The sequence below is a fragment of the Sus scrofa genome, chromosome 3 (genome assembly GCF_054392235.1).
Source record: "Sus scrofa isolate SSC_HxYL_T2T_F1_AM1 chromosome 3, Sscrofa_HxYL_maternal_Yorkshire_Landrace_v2.0, whole genome shotgun sequence".
NCBI lineage: Eukaryota > Metazoa > Chordata > Mammalia > Artiodactyla > Suidae > Sus > Sus scrofa.
The window spans coordinates 43,946,956-43,971,850 of NC_139385.1; the positions used below are offsets into that span (position 1 = coordinate 43,946,956).

At 48.6% G+C, this 24,895-nt stretch overlaps 1 protein-coding gene across 2 annotated transcripts in view; it reads right to left on the reverse strand.

Annotated features, from left to right (window-relative positions):
• Positions 1-24,895, reverse strand: part of UBN1 (ubinuclein 1) — a 42,943-nt gene that overhangs the window by 2,430 nt on the left and 15,618 nt on the right. The window contains exons 6-17 of one of the 2 annotated variants that reach the window (XM_003124638.7): positions 24,721-24,824; positions 23,576-24,014; positions 15,892-15,962; positions 14,359-14,488; positions 14,066-14,184; positions 13,803-13,931; positions 13,476-13,619; positions 6,266-6,316; positions 6,127-6,169; positions 3,984-5,204; positions 2,076-2,319; positions 1,730-1,819 (exon numbers count right to left, since the gene is read on the reverse strand). In XM_003124638.7, coding sequence (XP_003124686.5) covers positions 1,730-1,819; positions 2,076-2,319; positions 3,984-5,204; positions 6,127-6,169; positions 6,266-6,316; positions 13,476-13,619; positions 13,803-13,931; positions 14,066-14,184; positions 14,359-14,488; positions 15,892-15,962; positions 23,576-24,014; positions 24,721-24,824 — 2,785 coding nt within the window. The remainder of the gene's footprint in view (positions 1-1,729; positions 1,820-2,075; positions 2,320-3,983; positions 5,205-6,126; positions 6,170-6,265; positions 6,317-13,475; positions 13,620-13,802; positions 13,932-14,065; positions 14,185-14,358; positions 14,489-15,891; positions 15,963-23,575; positions 24,015-24,720; positions 24,825-24,895) is intronic. The other variant, XM_005662154.4, reaches the window with a different exon arrangement.

Genomic DNA, 24,895 nt, shown 5'->3' on the forward strand with positions numbered 1-24,895 from the left:
ACGGACACGCCCAAAGGCACAATCACCCTGAGTCTGCACAGGAAACAAAGCCAAGTAGACACAAATCATAGCTAAACCGAGCAGAGAGCTGTTCACTGACAACCACTCTGTAATCCTACAACACAAAGGGCCTAAAGGAGAACATTCAAATAGCCCATCTTGGCCGAGACGCTTTTGATAGCCTTTTGATACCCAGAGGACTGGAAGGAAATGATACAGTAAGAAAATGCTCGGAGTTCCTGTGGTGGCTCAGCGGTAATGAACCTGACTTGTATCCATGAGGACTCAGGTTCGATCCCTGGCCTTGCTCAGTGTGTTAAGGATCTGGCATTGCCGTGAGCTGCAGTACAGGTCACAGACGCAGCTCGGATCTGGCGTTGCTGTTACTATGGCATAGTCTTGGCAGCTGCAGCTAGGATTCGACCTCTAGCCCAGCCAGGAATTTGCATATGCTGCCAGTAAGGCCCTAAAAAGACCAAAAAGGGGGGGGGGGAATGCTTTCCCCTTTTTTTGCTGAAAGATGCCACAGATCAACGGTCATGTATCCCATGGCTCTGATTATTTTCTGTTTGAAAGAATGTTCCTGAAAGCACAGAAGCAGTGCCACCTCATTCGAAAGCTCCAAGGTCTGGCCTGATGGCTCTGTGCCCCCCACCAGCTTGTGGGGTAAGTCTGCCTTTGACTGCTTCTCCAGGGGAAAAGGAAGCAACTGCCGATACAGGCCGAAGCCCCGTTTTCTTTCTCTGAAGAAGGAACATTTCCATCTTGGGGATTTACAGTCCACTCGTGCACCCAGATGGCCTCTAGCACTCATGACAAATGCCTCAGCCTTAGCACTCGGGGCCAGGGACCCACAGCAAATGTGGAGGCAGGTGCAGAGCCAAAACCCTCAGTGTGGTAAGTTCCAAGCAGGCCCAGCTAGGCAGCTGCCCAGCCTTTGTCTACTGGGGACCAGGCCAATAGGCTTCCCAGGCTCGGCTTCATGGGGCATGGCTCCCCTGACCAATGTAGCCCCTGGTAGTTTCTGGAGCAGGTCTGGAGGAGGAAGAGCAGCAGGAAGGCTGGCAGCAGCCCTGCATTACCTGGACCTAAGAGCCATGGTCCCAGGACAGGGTGGGGAAATCACTTAGTCCACAGCCCACGGTATCTGTGCCTGCTTCTCACAGCTATAAACCTAGGGCTCAGAGGCAGTCCCCTTCTGAAAGCCACTGCTCTGGGGAGAGGAGCAAGGAAGCACTGCCTCAGCCTGTTGTGCCCCTAGTCCTTGCGCTTATATCTGGACTGAAGCTAAGCCACGCCTCTCCTGGACGCACGTGGATGTCGGGGCAGTGTCCCTCCTGGAACCTTGCCACAACACCTTTTGCTGCCACTTGGACTTGCCCATTCGCTAAAACCGAGCTGGTGCCCCAACCACCCCTCAAGAAGTCAGCACCATCACCCTTCTAGTTTTTCTTCAATCAAGAGGAAATACTGAGCCAAGGGTTGGGAACTCCTTCCCACATAGGCCCCCACTTTTCCGTGATCACAGGGGGTAATGCTGACCCAGGAAGTGTCAAAGTGGCAGGAGGGCCCTGTGTCCTTCTCCCTGAGTACCCACAGAGCCTCAGAGGACAAACTGAGATGACACGGTGACGACGAGGTGCAGACACATCCTCAGCAGCAGACAAGGCCTCCGATGGAGGAGGGGAATGGCCCAGGGCACGTGGCACTCTGACCACCTGGCAATTACCTGGCAGGCTCTGCGGAATGTGGGTGGACACGGCAGCGTGTGGGAGAGGCGCTGCGCGGGGCGGGCTGGAGTGCAAGCCAGCCAGGAGACCTGGGAGGAAACAGGAGGAAGAGAACAGAGCACACACATTGAAGACGGGAGGGGAAAAGCAGCCTCAGCGCTCCAGAGCCCCAGACCTACGGCACCGGTTCTGGGTGAAACCCCAGGGTGGGGCTCGGCTTGGTCCCCGGGTCACACACCAGACAGACACAGGAACCCAACACATGACAAGAGACTCGTCAGTCACACAGAGACACTGGGGCACCCTCTGACCGCAGGTGGGAGGGAAGGAGAGAGACACACTTACTGTGGCCAAGGCCATGGTGGAACGTCCCAGGGGCAGGGCCTGTGACGATGGCATCCTTGGAGACCCCTGCTTTCGCAGAGGACTCAGCACTAAAGGAGATCACGTGGAGGGGAAGCTGGGAGATGATCCCCAGGGTGTTTGAGTTCAAGGCCCCAGGCAGCTTTGGGCTTCCTGTCTTGTAGGATGAAGACAGCAGGTTTAAGGGTGAGGAGCTGGTCAGCATCACAGCCCCACTAGTTCCTTTCTGGGGAGAAAGCACACAAAGGAGTCAGAGCTCCGGCCCTATCCACAGCTCACTCACAGACCAAGCCGGCAGAACCCTGGGGACACGCCCATGTACTTCAGCTCCACTGCGGCCCCCAAGGAAGCAGAACAGTTCTGTGAGCTGGCACAGAATGGCTCCCAAAACAGAGTGCACTGTAACTCTTTTTTTGGCCGTGTCCATGGCATGTGAAAGTTCTTGGGCCAGGGAGCAAACCCACACCACAACAGTGACAGGGCCAGAACCTTAACCCACTGAGCCACCAGGGATCTCCTAGAGTTCATTTTAAAAAGCAGGTATTGGAGTTCCCGTCGTGGCGCAGTCGTTAACGAATCAGACTAGGAACCATGGGGTTGCGGGCTCAGTCCCTGCCCTTGCTCAGTGGGTTGATGATCCGGCGTTGCTGTGAGCTGTGGTGTAGGTTGCAGACGCGGCTCGGATCCCGCGTTGCTGTGGCTCTGGGGTAGGCCAGAGGCTACAGCTCCGATTTGACCCCTGGTCTAGGAACCTCCATATGCCGCGGAAGCGGCCCAAGAAATAGCAAAAAGACAAAAAAAAAAAAAAAGTGGGTATTGAATATGCCTTCTGTGTGCAGGAAAGAAAGGGAAGAATATCATACAGAGAAACCCACGTCTTCAGGTGTACCGGTATATGTGCGTGTGGACACTCAGATACCTAAAATACACACACGCACCCACGTCTGTATTTATTAATCCTTGCTTTTAGAAAGAAACCTCGGAAACTAAGGAACACAGTTCTAGGGACTGCAGGAGCAGGGCAGAGGCAAGTGAAGCTCTGTGAACGTACTTTTTTTATAGCTGTGTCCTTTGCAATCACACAGTTGTCTATTACACACGGAAAAACGGAAGGAAAAAAGCCCTAGTCTGCATCCAAACTTCCTGTAATCACCCACAGGCACGTCTCATTAACCATGGGATCCTGTCAAGTCGCCTTTGTCTGACCTGCAGAGCCTTCTCAAACCCAATCAAGAAAATCACTCTTAGAAGGCAGAGAGTTTCTGTCATGGCTCAGTGATAAATGAACCTGACTAGTATATGTAAGAATGTGGGTTCGATCCCTTGCCTCGCTCAGTGGGTTAAGGATCTGGCGTTGCTGTGAGCTGTAGTGTATGTAGGTCACAGATATGGCTCAGGTCCAGCCTTGCTGTGGCTGTGGTGTAAGGCCAGCAGGCGTAGCTTCGATTTGACCCCTAGCCTGGGAACTTCGATATGCCGCAGGTGTGGTCCTAAAAAGACCAAAAAAAAAAAAAAAAAAAAAGGTACTGACGTTCCTGGGGCATGGACACTTCTACATGAGCAACGAATGATCTGAGAGACAGTATCAGGCTCCCTTCCTGCTTGGAGAGATGGATACATAGGAGGCTGTGAAAGGCGGCTCACTCTTGGCCACCCAGATCCCCAGGCTCCTTGTGGACATGGTGCTGACCAGTGCCTCTGCTCGTCCCCCCCAAGGAGAGTTTCAGGCTCTCCTGGGAGTCCTGCCCCACCCAAAAACTGAAGTCCTCCTTCCGAGTCCCGGGCTCTCTTCCTACCTGACCATCAGGGTCAGACCCCACTCCCTGCCCAGGGCAGGAGAGTGGCCGGGTCCACAGGCCCGCGAAGCGGGCTCCGTGTCAGGACACTCACTGGCAAGGAGGTAGACGACGTGACGCCGCTCACTGCGCTGGGCTTCAGGGAGGAGGTCAGCAACTTCGCCACTCCCTGGGTCCCACCACCAGAATCTCCATTTGGACCACCGGGTGGGGCCACCAGGGTCAGCTTCTGGGAAACAGGCGGTTTTTTCCCTGCCGAGCCCGGGACGGGTCGACTGGCAGTCGGTCCTGTGGAGGGAGGCTGCCCCCCAGGGAGCAGGCTCCCGGAAGGAGGGCTTTGGACTGGTGTTCCTCCAGAGGAAGAGCTGCCAGAAGAAACCCCATGTTTGGAGACAGAGCTGGCAAAGGGGCTATTCTTGTAAGAGGGCCCTGAAGAGCTGGCTGAGTGTTGCTTTGCAGGATGGCTCAGGGCAGTGGAGGATGAGGCCGGGGTCTTATGAGAGCTGCTGCTGGCGGCCGGGGTGCCTCCTGAAGAGGCTGGCGTGGAGGGATGGAAGCTCTGGCCTTTGGTAGCTGTCTTGACGAGCTGGAGGAGAGAACGGTGACACTGCGGGGAGGCAGGCTTTGGGCCCTGAAGCCTACTGACGAGTGGAGTTGGGGGGTTGAAGCTCTTCTGCTGCTGAGTGCCTGCATGAAAGACTCTGACCTGGGGGCCGGGCACGGGAGCTGCTGCCTGGGGGGCGTGAGATGTCCGTGGCAAACTGTGGTGCTTTGCTTTGGACGGGTGTACTTCTGGCAGGCCCTTGCTGAGGGTGGCCTGACAGGACAGCTCTTTGTAGCCAGAAGTCTCTGCCTTTTTCTCCTGAGAGGGCTGCCCCAGTGCCAAAGCCTGTTCAGCCAGAAAATTGAGGGGTGACTGCAGAGAGCTGGAGGGGGGTGGGGCAGAAGGACTGGGCTTCGTAAAATTCCTTTTTTCTTCTGTACATAAAACACCTGTGGCTTTCTCCGCGGAGGCTTTCAAGGGCGCAGGCGACGTGAATTCAGAGCTCCCGCTGGCTCTGCTGTTCAGGGCAGCCAGTTCCTTGGACACAGCCTCTAACGAAGAGGCTGAACTACGGATCAGGTCGCCATCCAGCGAGTCCTCCAGGTCGATAGGAGCAGGATTAGCAAGGCTGCCAGAGGCCTGGGACGAGAGCTCCCTGTTTGCGGCCCCAGTGCTCAGGCCTCCGCCCAGGTGATCTGAAGGCAAAGCAAGGGGGCTGCCAATCTGGCCTGATGGGCCAGAAACTTTTCTATCAGGCTTAGTAGATGATTCCTAAAGGCAAGCAGAAAGGCTGATGTTTAGAAACGACCAAAGATGCCAACACCGGCCCTGCTGAAAGGACACAAGCCTGAGAACACAAGACAAAGCAGCAGCGTCCCCAGAACGGAAACAGCCACTCCACCACCCTCTGCACACACCAGGCTTGCACACACACCCCACAGCAAACTCGCTGTTTCTGAAGCAGCACCACTGCAGCAGACACTCTACCTGCCAGCCCTCGGCCGAGCTCAGCACTTGGGGCAGGGGTCTGTCCGTCATCCCACCGCCTCCTGAGCGCATAGGGCAGTGAGTCCTAAAACTCACTGGAGGACCTGGAGGAGCTCAGAAGCACTTAGGAGTCACTGATCTGCAGGGTTCGCTCCCTTGGACTGTTCAGGGATGGTGAAGGGCACCACGAAGCTTCAGGAACCGGCAACAATTGTGGCGAAACGGCCATTTTTACTACATTGGGAGATCTCTGCAACATCTAAGTCATTTCATGGTCTCTAGTCTCCAACCTCCGCCTTCCTCTCCATGCCTGCCAGTCAACTGGGCAAAGCCTCCAGCACTGCTGTGTGCAGCTCCAGGCTCACCTGTGCTCTGCCAGGAGGGTGCTCTTCCATCAGAGGTTATGACAAGACTCTCCCATCGGCCGGGGCTCATCTCTCCTCAGGAGTTGACCTCATTTAACCCCACAACAACCCTGGAACTGGCCAGGTGGGTACTGTTTCCTAGAACTGAGGCTGGAGGGCACCAGTAGCCCAGCTCAGGTCTCAGCCCTGCCAAGCTCAGGCCCTGCCTGTGGACCAGGCTGCCTCTTGGTATAACCTCATCCTGAAAAGCTGCCCCCCAACCAGAGAAGCAGAATGAGCTGCCAGGAACACGGCTGCAGAGGTGAGAACAGATGGCATGTGACCTGGGCAGGCTGACTCACCTTCACCTTCATTTTGGAAGAGGCCATTACTTTCTTCTTGGCCCTGTTCAAAGGAATGAACACAGGAAAGGTTCAGAGGAGACCCACGAAGCAGACAGAAATGCCAGGAGTCCTGACAAGTGAAATCAGAGACACTCACAAGATTGACGTCAGGTGCCCATGGCCTCGTCTGCTCTCCTTAAACAGAGTCCTGGAACAAACAGAGAACACTGTTTGCACGAGCCCCTGAAAGGAGACTCTGCTTCCAGAGCCTTCCTGCCTCCCTGGCTGTCACTCCCTGAGCAGCTGGTAAGAGGGCCTAAAGGAACTGAGCCAGCCACCCAAAAGCCAAGGACCCAGGAGTCACTAGAAAAAGCTATGGCTCTGCCCCCAAACCTCTCGTGGTGATTGTTCCCCTAAAGGCAGGAGCACTTTCCCTATTCTCATCCTCCCCAGGAGTAAAAGCATAAAGGAACCCTTGACACATCTTTTCCAAGAGAAACGCAACAGAAGTTTCTCTAGGCCTTTCCTACCTATCCTCAGGAGTCTCATCTATAGGATAAGAAAAGTAAGTCTTTTTTAAAAACAATTACTGTTATTTTTTTCATTATAGCTGGTTTACAGTGTTGTCGATTTTCCACTGTACAGCAAGGTGACCCAGTCACACATACATGTATACATTCTTTTTTCTCACATTATCATGCTCCATCATAAGTGACTAAATATAGTTCCCAGTGGAGAAAAGTAATTCTATTTAAAGGGATCCTGAAATAAGAAAAGGCCTGTCCAACCAAGAGCACAAGCTCCACAGGGAGGATCTTGGGAACGTGGGCAAGCAGGAGACTTCAGGAATGGTCTCTCCCCCGGACGACAACTACACTGGCAGAATCCATCTGATGGAACTATTCTATAACTCCAGAGCTTCAAGGCTTACAACTTCCAGGGGAAGGGTTAGATGAGTAAACTATGATTAATTTTTGTCAATTTCAGCTCTCAGCATGGTAGCAGCTGCCCACCCGCCCACCCAGTGGCTGGCAACTGTGCAGGTGTTCCTGGAGCAGCCTGCGCACAATTTGTAGGAACCAGTGTGGGCAGAAAGGACCCTGTCTTCCAAAGATGAAGGATCTGGGCTCCTAAGGCTGATGGATGCTGCCAATCACAGAGCTGGGAGGTGCAGAGAGACTGCTGCCATTGTTACTGCTCCTCCCTGACTGGACTGCTGCAGCCCCTGCCCTCTGGCTGAAGTGACTGCCACTGTGGTGTGAGTCACAGCTGCGGCTTGGATTCGATCCATAGCCCAGGGACTTCCACATGCCATGGGTATGGCCAAAAAAAGGACTAGAACATTTTAAAAAACTGCACACATGGGGAGTATCAGACAAAACTTCAATGTTCAAAAAAATAAATCACAAGGTACGCAAAGAAAAAGTAAAGTATGGCCCATTCAGAGGGAAAAAACAAATCAACAGAAACTGTCCCTGAAAAAGATCAAATGGCAGATAGACTGGACAAAAGTAACTGTTTTTTTGGGGGTGGAGGGCACCCCATGGCATATGGAGTCCCTGGGCCAGGGATCAGATCTGAGCCACAGTTGTGACCTAAGTAAGCTTTGGGTGCTGCAACGCCAGGGTCCCTAACCCCACTGTGCCAGGCCAGGGATCAAACCTGCATCCCAGTGTTCCCAAGATGCCACCAATTCCATGGCACCACAGCAGGAACTCCAAAAACAACTGTCCTAAAGATGCTCAAAGAACTGAAGGAAGATGTGGAGTAAGTCAAGAAAAAAAAATTATTATGAATAAAATGGAAATATCAATGAAGAGAGAGAGAGCCTAAAAAGAAACCAAAGAGAAATCTGGGGCTGAAAAGTACAACTGAGGTGAAACATTCATTGGAGGGATTCAAAGGTAGATTTCAGCAGGTAGAAAAACAAAGTGAACCTGAAACAGGACAATGAAAATCCTCCAGTCTGAGGAACAGGAAGACTAAAGAAAAGTGAACAGAGTCTAAGGGACCTATGGGACATCATTAAGTAGGAACGTGCGCGCGCGCGCACACACACACACACACAAGCACACAAACATACAGTGTTGACCTCCCAGAAGGATGAGTAATAAAGGCACAGAGAACAGAAGAAACAATGGCTAAAAACTTTCCAAATGTGAAAATAAATAATAAATTTACAGAATACGAACACCCAGGAAGTGCAAAGAACTCCAAGATGAACTCAGAGAGAGACCCATGCCAAAATACATGATAATCAAACTTTCAAAAGCCAGAGGCAATGAGAAATTATTGAAAGCATTGAGAGAGAGCTGAACATCACACACAAAGGATTCTCAATAAAACTATCAGCAGATTTCTCATCAGAAACTTTGGAGGCCCAAAGATCGTGGGCATCTGATATACTCAAAGCAGTAAAATGTCAGAGAACCCGCTATGGCATGCTGGGTTAAGGATCCAACTGCAGTGGCTCAGGTTGCTGTGGAAGGCATGGGTTCAACCCCCAGCCAGGCACAATGAGTTAAAGGATCCAGTGTTGCCACAACTGTGGCATAGGTTAGAGCCGTGGCTTGGAACTCTGGCCTGAGAACTTCCATATGCCAAGGAACAGCAGAAGGAGGGGAGGAAGGGAAAGAGGGGAAGGAAGACAAAATCCTCTATCTGACAAAAGTGACCTTCAAGAGTAGGAGAGAAATTAAAGACATTCCCAGAGAGATAAAAGTTGAAGGAGTTTGTGATCAAAAAACCTATCCTGTAAGAAATGCTCAAGGGTCCTGAAGACAAAATCAAAAGACAACAGACAGCACCTCAAAGGCATATGCACAGAAATTCCTGTCATGGCTCAGTGGAAACCAATCTGACCAGCATCCATGACGACGCAGACTGGATCCCTGGCCTCGCTCAGTAGGTTAAGGATCTGGCATTGCTGTGAACTATGGTGTAGGTTGCAGACACAGCTGGGTTCTGGCATTGCTGTAGCTGTGGCATAGGCTGGTGACTAGAGTTCCAATTCAACCCCTAGTCTGGGAACCTCCACATGCCACAGGTGGCATGGCCCTAAAAAATAAAGACCTTAAAAAAAAAAAAAAAAGGCATACACACAAATAAAGATCTCAAAAAGGTAAATATATAACCTTTATAAAAGTGTTATTATAACAATAGTTTGTAACCACACTTTTCTACATGAGACTAAAAATATTTAAAGAAGAAAATTAGGGAGTTCCCGTTGTGGCTCAGCAGTAACGACCCCAACTAGTATCCATAAGGATTCAGGTTTGATCCCTGGTCTCAGTCAGTGGGTTAAGGATCCGGCATTGCTGTGAGCTATGGTGTAGGTTGCCTATGTGGCTCAGATCCCGTGTGGCTGTGGCTATGGCTGGCAGCTGCAGCTCAGATTCAACCCCTAGCCTGGGAACTTCCATATGCCCATGATTGGGCCTTAAAAAGCAAAATGAGTAAATGAATAAATGAAGAAAATTAGTTTAAAAGTTAGTATTACTTTAGTTTTTAACTTCAAATCTTATTTTCCACATAATTTAAGAGGCATTTAAAAATTATTGGTTTATCTTTTGGGGCACACAATGTATAAAAATGTATTTTATTGACACTATTAGAGCTGTAAGGGAGCAGAATTTTTCTGTGTTAATGAACTTACAAAAGCAAGTCCCTCCTTATCAGTAATTACTTTAAATGTAAATGAGTCAACACTCCAATCAGATCAGCAAAATGGATAAAAAGCACATGATTTAACTATATGCTGCCTATAAGATTCAAAGACAAGAACAGGTTGAAAGTCAAAGGATGGGAAAAGATGCTCCATGCAAATAATAACCAAGAGAGGAGAGGCGGCTATATTAATATCTGACAAAACAGACTTTAAATCAAGAAAGGCAACTGTTGGAGTTGCCTGCTGGCATAGCAGTTAAGGACTCGGCATTGTCACTGCTGCGGCATGGGTTCTATCCCTGGCCTGGGAACTTCCACATGCCACAGGCTTGGCCAAAAAAAAAAAAAAAAAGAAAGAAACAAAAATTGATAGAACTGAAAGGAAAAAAAAACAGTTTTATAATAAAGGTCGCAGCCTTCACTACCCCCTCACAAAACTGGACAAACAAGCAGACAGAAATAAAGAAATAGAGGACTTAACACAGTAAACTAACTAGACCTAGGAGATAGATACAGAGCATACCACCCAACAAGAGAACACACTTTTCAAGTCCACATGGGACATTCTTGAAGTAGACAGTTTGTCAGCCCCAAAACAAACTCTCTGGTAGATTTTTTAAAAGATAGATATAATACAAAGTATCTTTTCTGACCACAATGGGATGAAGTTAGCAATAAATAACAAAAGGAAAACTAACAAAATGGTTGGAAAAAAAACAAGTGTCAGATCTACTAGGCAAAAAACAGCTTTTAGGAGTTCCCATTGTTGTGGCATGGTGGAAATAAATCTGACTAGGAACCATGAAGTTGTGGGTTCAATCCCTGGCCTTGCTCAGTGGGTTAAGGATCTGGCACTGCTGTGGCTGTGATGTAGGCCAGCGGCTGCAGCTCCGATTAGACCCCTAGCCTGGGAACCTCCCTCAGCCACAGGTGCGGCCCTAAAAAGGCAAAAAAAAAAAAAAGTTTAAAATAAATAAATAAAAACAACTTTTAAACAAATAATGGCTCAAAGAAGAAATCACAAGGGAAATTAAAAAATACTTAAAAGATAGGAGTTCCCATCGTGGCTTAGCGGAAATGAATCTGACTAGTATCCATGAGGACACAGGTTCAATCCCTGGCCTCACTCAGTGGGTTAAGAATCCAGTGTTGCCGTGAGCTGTGGTGCAGGTCACAGACGTGGCTCAGATCTGGCATTGCTGTGGCTGTGGTACAGGCCAGCAGTTGTAGCTCCAACTGGATCCCTAGCCTGGAAACCTCCATTTGCCACAGGTACGGCCCTAAAAAGACCAAAAAAAAAAAAAAAAAAAAAAAAAAAAAAGAACAGAAAAGAAAAAATACTTAGAAGATAAATGAAAATGAAAAAACAACCTACTAAAATCTATGGTTTGTGGTGAAAAGTGGTGGTAAGGGAGAAAATTTATAGCTATAAATGCTTTACATTGGAGTTCCCTTGGTGGCTCAGTGGTGAACAAATCAGACTAGGAACCATGAGGTTGCGGGTTCAGTCCCTGGCCTTGCCCAGTGGGTTAAGGATCCAGAGTTGCCGTGAGCTGGGGTATAGGTTGCATACGTGGCTTGGATCCCGCATTGCTGTGGCTCTGGCGTAGGCTGGTGGCTTCAGCTCCAATTAGACCCCTAGCCTGGGAACCTCCATATGCCACAGGAGTAGCCCAAGAAATGGCACGCATAAATAAATAAATAAATAAAATAAAGTAAATGCTTTACATTAAGAAACAAGAAAGGGAGTTCCCACATAGCACAATGGGATCAGCAGCATCTCTACAGTGCTAGGATGCAGGCTCCATCCCTGGCCCGGCACAGTGGCTTAAAGGATATGGTGTTGCTGCAAGTGTGGTGTAGGCTGCAACTGCGGCTCCAATCTGATCCCTGGCCTGGGAACTCCATTATGCTGCAGGGATAAACAAAAGGAGGGTCTTACATCAACAACCAAACTTCTCAACTTAAGGAACCAGAACAGGGGAAAATATTTGGAAATTACATATCTGGTAAGTTTTAGTGAACTCCTAAAACTGAAAAACAGCAAACCCATTAAAAAACGAGCATAGGACAGTTCTCCAAAGATACATAAATGGCCATTAAATACATGAAAAGGTGCTCGACAACACTAATTATTAATGAAATGGAAACTGAAACTACAATGAGACACCACCTCATATCCATTAGGATGGCCACTACCAGAAAAAAAAAAAAAAAAAACCCAAAAAACCCCAAACCAAACCAAACCAAACCACCAGAAAACAAGTGCTGGTGAGTAGGTGGAGAAATCGGAACCCTGTGCACTGCTGGTGAGAATGTAAAAAGAAAATAGCTGCTATGAAAAACACTGTGGGGTCTTCTAAAAAAATTAAACACAGAATCACCATATAATTCCAGCTCTGGGTATATGGGTATGTAAGTAAAAGAACTGAAAGCAGAGTCTTTAAGAGATATTTGTATGCCCATGTTCATAGCAGCATTAGTCACAATAGCTTAAATACGGAAGCAACACAAATATCATCAAGAGATGAACAGATAAGCTAAATGCGGTACATGCATACAATGGAATAAATTCCGATACACGCTACACCATGGAGGAACCTTGAAACGTCATGCTCAGTTAGTAAACCAGACACAACGACAAACACACTGTATGACTGCACATTTATCAAGTACTCAAAGCAGTCAAAACCACCAGACAGTGGAACGGTGACGGCCAACGTCTGAAGGGAGGGAAGTACGAGTCCGTGTTTAATGGGCACTGCGTTTCACAGGTGCAGAGTTACGGAGATGGCTGGAGGTGACGGCTGCCCAACAACAATGTGAATGTATTTAGTATCACTGAAGTGTGCACTTAGATGCAAAAGTTTACATTAAGTGTATTTTACCACACACACACACACACACACACAGAGTTGTTTTTTTTTTTTTTAAGAACACTAGTCCCAGGTAACTTTCTCTGTGTATTGTAGATGTAGTCCCATTAATGGGAAACTACTTAACACAAATGTAGCCTATAAGAAAAGCCTGACACCTAACTCCACAAAACAGTCAGCCCTGGAGTTCGTGATGCAGTGGTTAACGAATCCGACTAGGAACCATGAGGCTGCGGGTTCGGTCCCTGCCCTTGCTCAGTGGGTTAACGATCCGGCATTGCCGTGAGCTGTGGTGTAGGTTGCAGACTCGGCTCGGATCCTGAGTTGCTGTGGCTCTGGTGTAGGCCAGTGGCTACAGCTCCGATTGGACCCCTAGCCTGGGAACCTCCACACGCCGCAGGAGCAGCCCAAGAAATGGCAAAAAGACCAAAAAAAAAAAAAAAAAACAAAGAAAAAAACAGTCAGCCCTGCCACCTACAAAAAAGAATCCTGTTCAGAACACTCCAAAATCCCAACATGAATCTGTCTCTCAGCTTCTAGTAGGAGCAGGAGAGGGCAGATTGAGGTGGTATAAGCACACAGCCAAGCTGGAGCTGAAGCAGGATAAAGAATGACAAAGTCAAAACCCCAAAGATAACTCCCCTCCCGTAGGGAGACGGAGAAGCCCCGGTCACTCAGGTGAGATCACACTGAGTCTACTAGCCAGTGACCCCAAGGGAGGGGCTCTGGGGCTTGGCACAAAAGCAGCACGCGAACATCTCTGTACCATGACAACAGTCCACTCTATGCTCACACTGACCGTACCGGCTACTCGTGGGCCCTCACCTGGCCTGCATCCAGCCTTTGGGCCAGAGGGGTTTGACCTCAGCATCCAGAAACGCCTTCACGTGGTCCTCCCAGGGCTGGGCCTTGCTCCTCTCCAGGTCAGAGCTCTCCAGTTTGATCTTCACCACCTGACAGAGCAGCTCCCTGAGAAGTGGGCAGAAGTCAGAATCTTAAACTACTCCAAATGCTTCTTCCAGGTTTCAAACACGTGCTTTCAGCAGCCCCACTTAAAGTAAATGATTCTAACCTTCATCAGAAACACGGCAACATGCTCAGACAGCAGCCCCACAAACCCTCCCCAGAGGCAAGGTCCCCGTTGGGGCACACCTGATTTCCTCATTCCACTGGAATTTCTTCCGAGGTCCCATTATCCTCCTGCCCCCCTTTTCTTCATCTTCTTCGTCATCAGAACAGACCCGTTCTCTCTGCTCCTTGTCTTTCTCCTCTTCCAGCATCCTGAAGAGCAGAGAATCATGCAGGACCCTAAGGTCCTCAGGGAACTGCTTCCTCCTGCCCAGCGCCTCCCGCCTCCTGCATCCCCGGGCTTCTGAGTAAAGGAGGTAAGAAGGCTGAAGATGGGACCCACTTACTTAGCCACCTTGGCTTGCGTGTGCGCCTGGCATTCCTCCTGGTACTTGGCCATCTGCTCTGGCATCGCCCTGCCAATGGCTTCCTTAAGTTTCTGGAGAGGCTCCTTCAGACGCCCCCCCTGTGGAAAGCAGGACACATCATACGCTGGTTCACGCATCACTTCCTACGCTGCACAGACTACAGGAATAATCGCACAGAGCCAGGGCAGCAGCAGACGTGGCACCTATGAAGATTCCGTCACCCTCTCTGCCGGGCCTCGAAGCCAGGGGCTCCACTGCAAAAAGCCACCCACCTGTTCACAGAGGTGAAGTTTTCGTGCGCGTTTGACCAGGGTATCCTTGCTGCAGGGCAGGAAGGAAGCAAGGTAGGCATACACCCCGGAACGGGTCTGGCTGCTCAGCTCCCGGGTCTGCGCCTCTATGCTGAAGAACAGAGCAGAGTTACTCACTGTGGCTCCTCTCGTCAGCAGTTCGCTCTGGCACGGAAGGGAGAGGGGGAAGCCAAGAGCAGGCCAGACCTTATCTCGCCCATCACACAGGGTAACTGAGCAGCCAGCACAACAGACCTCTGGCAGTGACCAAACCTGATGAACTTGGCCAGGTAAGTGGGTCAAGGCTCTCAGGTCAAAGACAAGACCAAGTCAAAGGTAGTCAAGAAAAACAGAGCCCTGCCCTCCCTCCCAAAAAAGGAGTTCCTGCTATGGCACGACAGGATCAGTGGCATTTCTGGAGTGCGGGGACACAGGTTCAATGCCCAGGCCAGCACAGTGGGTTAAGAATCTGGTGCTGCCCCACCTGCGGTGTGGATCTGACCCCTGGCCCAGGAACTCCATATGCCGCAGGAGTGGCCAAAAAGGTAAAAAAGAAAAGAGAGCCCGAGAGAACAAGCTCCGAAGTTCTCAGTCTCATAAAGAAAACAGAGCTTTCAAACTGGAAAGCAATCAAGCTGCTTGGGGTTGACAGGAAGTACTTTCCAGCAGTTTCCTTTTTCTCCAGTTCCAAGTCCTAGCCCCGACCGCTTGGTCAGGCAAAGCTGCCTCTCCCCAGCACGCCCATCCAGATGAGCAGAGAGCGGCCTCAGTCCTGCAAGTGCTTGGTATCTGCACACTCCAGGCAACAAAGCTCTCATTGGTGCTGACCCTCAGGTGCTCCCCACAGCCCAGGCTTCCTGACCCAAGTGGCCAATCCCTTCCTGGCCAGGCAAGGTCCACTGCTAGAATATTCTTTGGTCTTGACAACTGTTCTTACATGTGCAAAATCCTCAGCTGTTGAGCAATGAGCTTCCTCTGCTACATGAAGAAACATGATACAAAGAATCACGTTTGGATGCATATGCGTGGGGTTGTTTGCTTTTTAATCCAATTCATACAGTGTGTCTCAGAGGTCACACACTGGGAGAAGGGCTACAGGAGATGAGCACTGGCCCTGAGAGCCCAAGTGCGAGTGAGAGGATGGCCAGGCAGGAGGAAGGGCGCTCCAGGCCGGCTGGGCCCTTTCTCAGAGACGGCAAGCAACCGCTCCTCTCTCCCATCATCTCACACTCAGCACAAAACCCTCTCGCAGCATGTCGTGACTATTGTGTACTGTGTTCTAGTAATGCCTGCTGCCTAAGATTAGCAGGGCCTAGCATTTCCTAGAGACAAACATTTGATGTTCCCCACCCCTGACCTTGAGTAAAAGAACAACAATAAAAACCAATTTTTAAAAATCTCATCAGGGATTCTTTTTTTAAATCTCATTTGTAGTGCAATAGTACTTCCAGTTTCGCCTGGCCTGATGAACCCAGGCGGGGTAACAGCAGATACAAAGAAACAAAAGATACTCACTCTAAGAGCATGCCATTAATATCCTGGGTGAAGAACTTCTGTCTGCTCTCTCCCTCAGCAGCTCTGGCAGCCTGGTTCACAGCAGACAGTAACATCCGTTAGTGCACTTTCCCCCCACAGCCCTCACACTCACCCACGGGCACTAAGCAGTCCGTCCCTACAGAACGCCTGATGATAAAATCCTCACCACGCCCTAATCCCAGATCAAGCTGGCCACGATCACGACATGCTCCAGAAGTGGCATATGCAGCTCCTTTCACATGCCGCTGAAGGGACTGTCCCTTCTTCTCAGGACTTGAAACAAGAGTCACATGAAAGAAGATCAGAGTCGAGAGAATCATGAAGTATCTGATTCAGCCAGCTAGCTAACTACTGTGCCCGGCACTCGATGCTCTCAACTGTGAGGTGGAATTTCCATCTATCTACAGTACAATCAGGAATTGTAACAAACCTGCAATATCTTTTTCCACCAAAATAATGATGATGAAGGTGATGATGTGCTGCTTTAGCATTTAGGAGCTGTAATTCTCTGAAAATTCATAATCAACTTAACAATATATCACAAACTCTCTTCAGGCCATTGGAATGACTAACATACCCGACTACCTATGAACACAAGACAGAGCAGGTTACGAATCAGTGTTTTGCTTCCCATGAGCACACAGTTACCACCATTCTGGATGGCAAGCTTGGAGGCTCCTGAAGCAACCACAGGAGGCAGCCAAGGCAGCAAATGCACAGGTGGGGAAAGCAAATCGCCCCCGTCTGGGCCAGTGGTGCTCTGCTTGCTGCACACTGGAAGCACCCGGCAGCTTTTCCCACCCCGGATCCATCACATCAGACTCTCTGAACAACACTATATTCTGCAAAGGAGGCCCAAGCATCAGTACTCTTTAAAAATAAAGCTGGTGACCAACATGCAGAGGATCAAGAACCACTACTGATCTAAACCCAAAAGCTGCCGGTCCCAAAGCTTTAGGCAAAATAAAATTTCAGGCTTGACGTATCATAATGATGGCAAACAAAGACAGTAAGGTGACTGTCTAAAACAAAACGATCAACCCTGCTCAGTCCTCTGAAACAGCACACTGATAACCCCCCGGCTGCCTCTCACTCCATCTGCTGGGTCCTCTGCTGACCTCTGACTCCATCCTGTCTCCTGCAATAACTCCTTACCTACAAGTGGAATCCAGAGTGCCATCCAGAACCCTCTTCACCCAACAGTGTTTCCCCATCAGCATCAAAATACCATACATGCAGGTAGGTCTCCCAAATCTAAACCCGTACCTTAACCCCCCCCCCTTATTTTTAGGGCTGCACCTGCAGCATATGGAGGTTCCCAGGCTAGGGGCCTAATCAGAGCTACAGCTGCCAGCCACAGCCACAGCCATGTCAGATCCAAGCCACATCTGCAACCTACACCATAGCTCAGGGCAACACCAGATCCTTAATCCACTGAGCAAGGCCAGGGATCAAACCCACAACCTCAGGGTTCCTAATCGGATTCATTTCCACTGAGCCAAGATGGGAACTCCCCTAACCGCCCCCCCTTTTTTTTTAAAGCTCTGAGCCAAAATTTCCAATTACTTCTATGAATGAATGACCCTTTGGTATGCAAACTCGACTTGTCCAAAACCTAACCCACTAGTTTCTGCTCTTCCTCCTGTGTCTCTACCTATAGTAACAGCACTCTATCCTTCTACTCTTCTTTAGAATCCCTCACTGCTCTTCCTAAACCTAGCATCCAACCTAAACTCCACCACCTGGCCTTTAGGGGCCTCCAGGATCTGGCCCAAGCCATCCACTCCAGCCCCCGCTTCCCATCATATACAAGGGATTCCGTGATCCAACAACTGGCCCATCTGCAGCTCTGCGCCCTGCCTTACTGTAAGGCCATCTCTCCCGTGAGGCTGGTCAACGCGTTGCTTCCAGTTCCATTCCTATGTACCCCTAAGAGCTTCTTTTTCAACTCCTTAAGTCTGTGTCCACCTGACCATCTAGATGGCCAGCCTGCTTTGTCTTACAGCCAGTTTGCAAACAGCCTACTGATCCATTTGTATAACAACCTCATGGAGAACAAGGAATCTTACTCATCAATACATTTCCCACAACTGCCAATCACTTAATAGGTACTTAGTAAATGTCAACTAAGTGAAAGGATGAATGAACAAACCAATACACAGGTATTATTGAAAGAGTGAAAACTAGAGGAAGAAAAGCTTAGTACCAAACAAAACTTGCAGAGGATATGCAAAACTCAAGTTCTCAGCTAGAGGGGTAGCACAAAGGCCTGAGATGACAGGGGGTAAAATGCATGGGTAGGAAAGGGAGAAAGAATGGGCGTCACTGTAACCCATTCACCTGCCACTTCATACACTGGCAGAGAATTCAGAATTCCACCATGGCACCTTTAATGTACTGAAATTGTGAGTTTAGTTTAGAGAAAAGAAAACTGAGTCATTCTTTTGCTTTAGCTTATAAACTGCTAGTTATAAGATGCCAAAGCACCTGCATGTTAATTCAGTCTAATTAACATGTATTTCAAATGCCTGTTTTGTCAGATACATCAACAGCTTAGGTTTCCAATCAAATTTTTTTTAATTTTTTATTTTTCTATTTTTTTGTCTTTTTGCTATTTCTTGGGCCGCTCCCGCGGCATATGGAGGTTCCCAGGCTAGGGGTCGAATCAGAGCCGCAGCAACGTGGGATCCGAGCCGCGTCTGCAAGCTACACCACAGCTCACGGCAACGCCGATTCGTTAACCCACTGAGCAAGGGCAGGGACTGAACCCGCAACCTCATGGTTCCTAGTCGGATTCGTTAACGACTGCGCCACGACGGGAACTCCCCAAATTTTTTTTAAGATAGAAGCCATTTCAGAAACTTTCTGGCTATATAATTTTTTAAAGAAATTTTCTTAATGCCTTTTGAATTTTTTTCCCGCAATGCCTTTTAAATCATGCTGACCAGTATCTTTGAGAATCTGGTTTTATTTTATTGCCTTTTTTTTTTTTTTTAAGGGCCCCACTAGCAGCATGTGGAGGTTCCCAGGCTAGGGGTCTAATTGGAGCTACAGCTGTCAGCCTGCACTACAGCCACAGCAACGTGGGATCCAAGCCGTGTCTGTGATCTACACCACAGCTCACGGCAATGCTGGATCCTTAACCCACTGAGCGAGGCCAGGGACTGAACCCGCAACCTCATGGTTCCTAGTTGGATTCGCTTCTGCTGAGCCATGACAGGAATTCAGAATCCAGTTTTATACTGAAGATAATTAGTCAAGTGCTGCATTTGTAAAAATAAACATATTAAAAAAATTAGATATATATTTGATAGTCTTCCAGAAAGAAGTGAGGTTCCTAACCCTAAAGACACCCCTGCCCAAGGAGCTGTATGACTCAATCAATTCTAGATTAACTAGCGAATGAAGTTAAACCAAACGTAAAACATGTTGATTTACAATAGTTCTAACAGCTTCCCCCCTGCCAATGGCTGCACCCATGGCATATGAAAGCTCCCAGGTCAGGCAAAGAATCCAGATCCTTTAACCCACTGTGCTGGGCCGAGGATTGAACCCTCACCTCCGGAGGGACCCATGTCCTGCAGTCAGATTCTTAACCCACTGTGCTACTGGGTATTCCTCTAACAGCTTTTTATTTTCTTTCTTTTTAGGGCTCCACCCACAGCATATGGAAGTTCCCAGGCTAGTGGTCAAATTGGAGCTGCAGCTGCCAGCCTACACACCACAGCCACAGTAACTTGGAATCCAAGCCTCATTTGCAACCTACGCCGAAGCTTGTGGCAAATGCCGGATCCTTAACCCACTGAGCAAGGCCAAGGATCAAACCCATATCCTCATGGATACTATGTCGGGTTCTTAACCCTCTGAATCACAATGGGAACTCCTCAAACAATAGCTTTTAGTGAGTTGTTTTATTATAAAAAGAACCACTTGTAGCCTTTCTGCACCTAGGTCAGAACCTTATATACTATGCCTGTACTTGCTAATAAACAGGATGAAATCTGGAATGATTTTCTTTTTTCTTAAGGATTTTTATTACTTTTTCCATTTTAGTTGGTCATGTGGAGGTTCCCAGGCTAGGGGTCAAATCAGAGCTGTAGCTGCCAGTCTACACCACAACCACAGCAATACCAGATACGAGCTGTGTCTGTGGCCTACACCACAGCTCACATCAATGCTGGATCCTTAACTCATTGAGCGAGGCCAGGGATCGAACCTGCATCCTCATGGATGCTAGTCAGATTTGTTTCCACTGAGCCACAATGGGAACTCCCTGTACTTTTCTTATGTACATAATCCAATATATCTTGGCTCGGATCCCGAGTTGCTGTGGCTCTGGCGTAGGCCAGTGGCTACAGCTCTGATTAGACCCTTAGCCTGGGAACCTCCATATGCCGCAGGAGTGGCCCAAGAAATGGCAAAAAGACAAAAAAAAAAAAAAAAAAAAAGACCAAACAAGTTTTTTTTTCCACCTTATTCTCCTTAGATCCATGTCTCCCCTGGTTTTGCGATGTAGGGGTTCTAACTATATAGGAGGGTAATAAGCAATGAGCAGGTAGAGGGGTGAGTGACATGGAGTTTCTGTTTCTTTTCTATTTTTAGTATCATTTCCATTTTATGCTTGACTGAAGAAAACCAAAACAGACCTGGGTCATCTGTATGGAGTAGGCTGAGCAGCTGCCAAACTATAAGACAGTAACTCAAAGGAGCAACACGCCTGAGCTTTCCAACAACCAAAGACAAAAGATACAATCAACATATATTAAGAGAAGACAGACAGGGTAAGGCCATCGAATCAAACCACTGTGGTCCCTGGGGCCCATAAAAACGTATAGTACAAGGGGGTAGGAGGTGAAAAATGAGTCAACACAAGAAGAAAACTGTCAACAGTGCTTAGGCGTCTAGGGTCGTCCTCCTGGAGTACCTCTTAAACACACCTATATTTTTAGTTAGACGATAAATCTAATATCTGCTTCCAACAGTAAAAATTTTTCCCTGAGAGATCACTACACATCAGATTAGAATCTGCTTAAGCACAGAGGAGGACGGCAATAGGACCACTGACTGGCCCCCAGCATGTGCATCCCCGTGGGAGGAGGCCTCTGGTTCCTCAGTCCTCACATCTGATTTGCACTGGCGGTACACACTACTTCTCAGGCAAGCTCATAAGGATCTTACACCTTTCCACCTCCACCCTCTTTAAATGTTGCCTTGAGATCGTCTTGCCCTGAAAAAGCCCCAGATGAAAGACGGAGGAAAGGTCCTGCCATCCTGGCTATCCCAGTGCCCAGCAATCCTACCAGCTGAATGCGGCCCCAAGAGCAAACCCAGACAGGACCAAGACAAACCACCCATCCAACTCACAGAGCCAGGAGAAACAAGTCACTGTTTGAAGCCACCAAGCCTTGGGGGGGGCAGTTTTTTAGACAGCAGTAGAAACTGATACATGTTATCATCTAGGGCCACTATTACAGATATAAAGGAAAAGGAGAAAAAAAAAGAGAGTGAAAAAATAAAGTGAGAAACACATTAACACTGTTAATGTTACAGTTATATACATCCAGTTTAATTTAACTTTCTAAAATGCAATGTTCAGTTCAAGACTTAGGACAGGGCTTCTTAATGTCCACACATGGCTTTTGAAATTGTATGCAATTTTTAACACACAGGCATTTTGTCCCTGGGAGGAGTACCTTTCCCAGCAGACTTGATGGGGTCTGGGTCTAGAGCACTTGTGTAGACGGGCAGGAGGCGCCAAGTGCCCCAAGCACAGGGCCCTGCTGGGAATGGAGCAGTTGGGCATCCTGGGTGGCATTACGTAACTTTCTAAAATAAGCCTTCTTTTTCATGCAACCATTAAAAGTAATGAGGGCTTTATAATAATATTTATTAAGTGAAAAAAAGCAGGAAACAATTATTCACAACTATAATTACAACTGCATAAAAACATATATATACAGAGGCTAGAAAAGAATACGTAAGTTGAAAATAGCTTTCAAATTGGCAGGAGGATGGGTAAAACCCACTTTCCATCCCATTTCCCAAGTTTCTCAATGCTGCTGTGACTCAAGTATCCATTCCACACTTGAACATATTTTCACACCAGTACAGCAAGGTCTCCAGATCACCACGACCTCACCAGGACCCCAGCCTACCTTACCTATGGGATCCTGAACCCTGTCTCCGATCATGCCGAGAGACAACCAAGATTAGCAATTACTGAGGACAGCTTGCTAAGTATCCATCCAATGGACTCGAGAAAGTGAGGTTTTCTCAAATCACCGCTCAACGAAGTTTCACATTAAGTCACTTTGTTTCCGCTAGATTTGTCCATCTTTCTCAGGAAAATGAAATAACGAGTCTAAGGAATCAGATGAGGACACAACCAAGGGTGGGAATAGGGACACAGCCAAGAGCTGCTTTAACTTTTCTCTAAGAAATGACTGGCTACTGCCACATAGATCTTACTCAGCTCATTTGACAAAGCTTTCAGAAGCTACAAAACAATTTGACCACAAAGCGGAAGACTGAAAAGGACAAGGAGTAATGTTTCTTTAACATAAATTCTGAGCAAGCACAGGACAGTATACTCACACGTGCCAAGTTCAGATTCAACTACCTCTTCGTTATTGTCCTATCAAGGTGCACTGCGAATCCTGCCGTGGCATATTTCATTTATACTGTTACATTCAAATAGAATGCGGTGTGCGTTCCATAGAGATGAACGAGAGCTCTGAACAAGACATTTGATTTACTTCACATGTTGTGCTCAAGTATTTTTTGAGAAGCAAGAAAACCATTTGTGGCAGTGATTAACATTTTACCCTGCCCTAAAACAAAAGGGCTATTATACACAACGGCGATTCTGAACACTATGAAAATCACTGGTTTAAAACTTATGCTATAGAGGATAAGTGCCACCAGAGTTGTATCACAAACAAGTCATGACGTCCAAGGTATAAAATGTTATTTTAACTAAAGAGTAACTGTCGTCATAGCTAATGACCTGTGCTTGGTTTACAGCCACTAGTTATGTATCACTGAATTGACAGTCCTCAGCGCGCCAGGAATCAGTTCCCAATCACTAGGAGGGAACAGGAGCCATGTCTGCTATGTCCTGAAGGCTGTTACTGGTTTTAATGGGGCATGGACTGCATTAGAGGTTCAGCTCCTTCTGCTTCTCACAATTCAGGATTTCTGTACTCATCATCTGACAGCAGTGATACGCAAGTTCACAGAGCAATGACCCCAGTGGCAGCTAAGCACATGCCCTATGTCTAACATGTCTGCAAGTTTTTGTGAATTTTCAAAACTTTCCAAAGATTACTAAACAGACAGACCTCTGCCTCAGCCGCCTGCTGCCAACATTAGCATCAGTCCTCATACAAAAGGAAAGACAGCAGGCAGAAAGCAGAGAAAGAGAAAAATCTCTCCAGAAGACGTAAATTTTCCAGGAGTGAAGGGATCAGGAGAGGCCAGGAAGTGACGGCTGACTGCAGAATGTCGCTGCTCCCTCACTTGGGAGGAGCAGAGAGCCTGCAAGAGCTGACACTGGAACCACCCCCTCGCTAAGGGTGCTGTGGGCTGTGAGCTCGAGTGGTTCGGGACCAGCATCGATCTGCCCAAACCGCCTGCAGGAGAGCCCGGCCACATGTCACCATACCTGAGCCAGCTCCTTAACGCGCTTCTCCAGGGGTGTGGGCAGGCCTTCGGGAAGGGAAGAGGGCTGCCTGAATTCCGGGTCCAGTCCCACCCCAAGGGAATCGCTCTCATCATCCATATCACCGAAGGGGCTTCCTTCCGGAGACTCACTGAGCAGCTGCTCCAAGTCCAGATCAGTCAGTGAGTCCATGGCAGTGGCCGCCTGCAGCAAGTCATTGTCGGAAGCAGAGCCGAAGAGTGAGAGTAAAGGGTCAGGGGCGCCCTCCAGCTCCCGCAGGCCCTGAGCAGCCACCACCGGGACCGAGGCAGGCTTATGCTCTTCATCCCTCTTTCTCTGAGCCTCTTTCTCCTTCTGAAATTTCTTCAGCATCTCTTTAACGCTCAAAGCCCCAGAGTACTTCTTCTTCTTCTTCTCCTTACTGGCATTGAGGGCTGTGAAGCTGCAAGCAAGGGGGAAGCTAGTTATGAAGGCTGCAATATGCGTCAGAAGGAAAAGTCACAGAGGGACTTCAGCCCTGCTCCCAGTGCAAGGGTCTCCAGGAACCTCAGTCACAAGTCCACCCTGTCACTCCTCCTCCCGCCTCTTGGCATATGGAGCTCCTTCTTGCTGGGACCAAAGCTTGAGATTTAATATACGTTAGCAAAACAGTGTCCAAAAATGCTACATATCCGATGGGTTTTTAAAAACGACTGCCAGGCTGAAATAAAAGATTGCAAAAGGGGGGGGGGGCAAAAAAAGGTATTTAAGGGGAGAAAGCAGGAGCAGCAGAGAGCAGCAGCAACTTGGAGGGCGGCTGGGGTGAGACCGAGTAAGGCAAAGGAAGCAGGACCAGAGAAGACAAAGGGGAAGGCAGACAGAGAACCAGGGCAGGAGGGGTGCCCGAGAGAACAAGAAACATCAGCAATCGCACAGCAACAGAAATAGCTGCCAACACTGACAGTGGACAGAGAGCACTCTGAGGTCTGACACACAGAGAAGCAAGAGTACTGACTGTGCGCACACGGCACTGTGGGAGGCGTGAGGGGGACGCAAGGCCAGGCCCTGCGGCCTCTTCTGAAGCTGTGAGGAGGAGGGCCAGTCAGCTCCCAGGTGTCCTGCCCTAACAGTTCAGATTGCATCCTAGCAAAGAAGCTGCTGCCTCTCACCCGGCTTTGGAAAACTTGGACTTTTTCGATTTCTTCTCCTTGTCATAAGTGTCATCTTTTTTCTTCTTCTTTATCTTCTCACCACCTTCCTTCAACTTCCGCTTCTGAGAATTAAAGACAAGGCACAGTTACACGGCTCCCTGACTCCGGGAGCAAGTGCACTACACAGCACTGG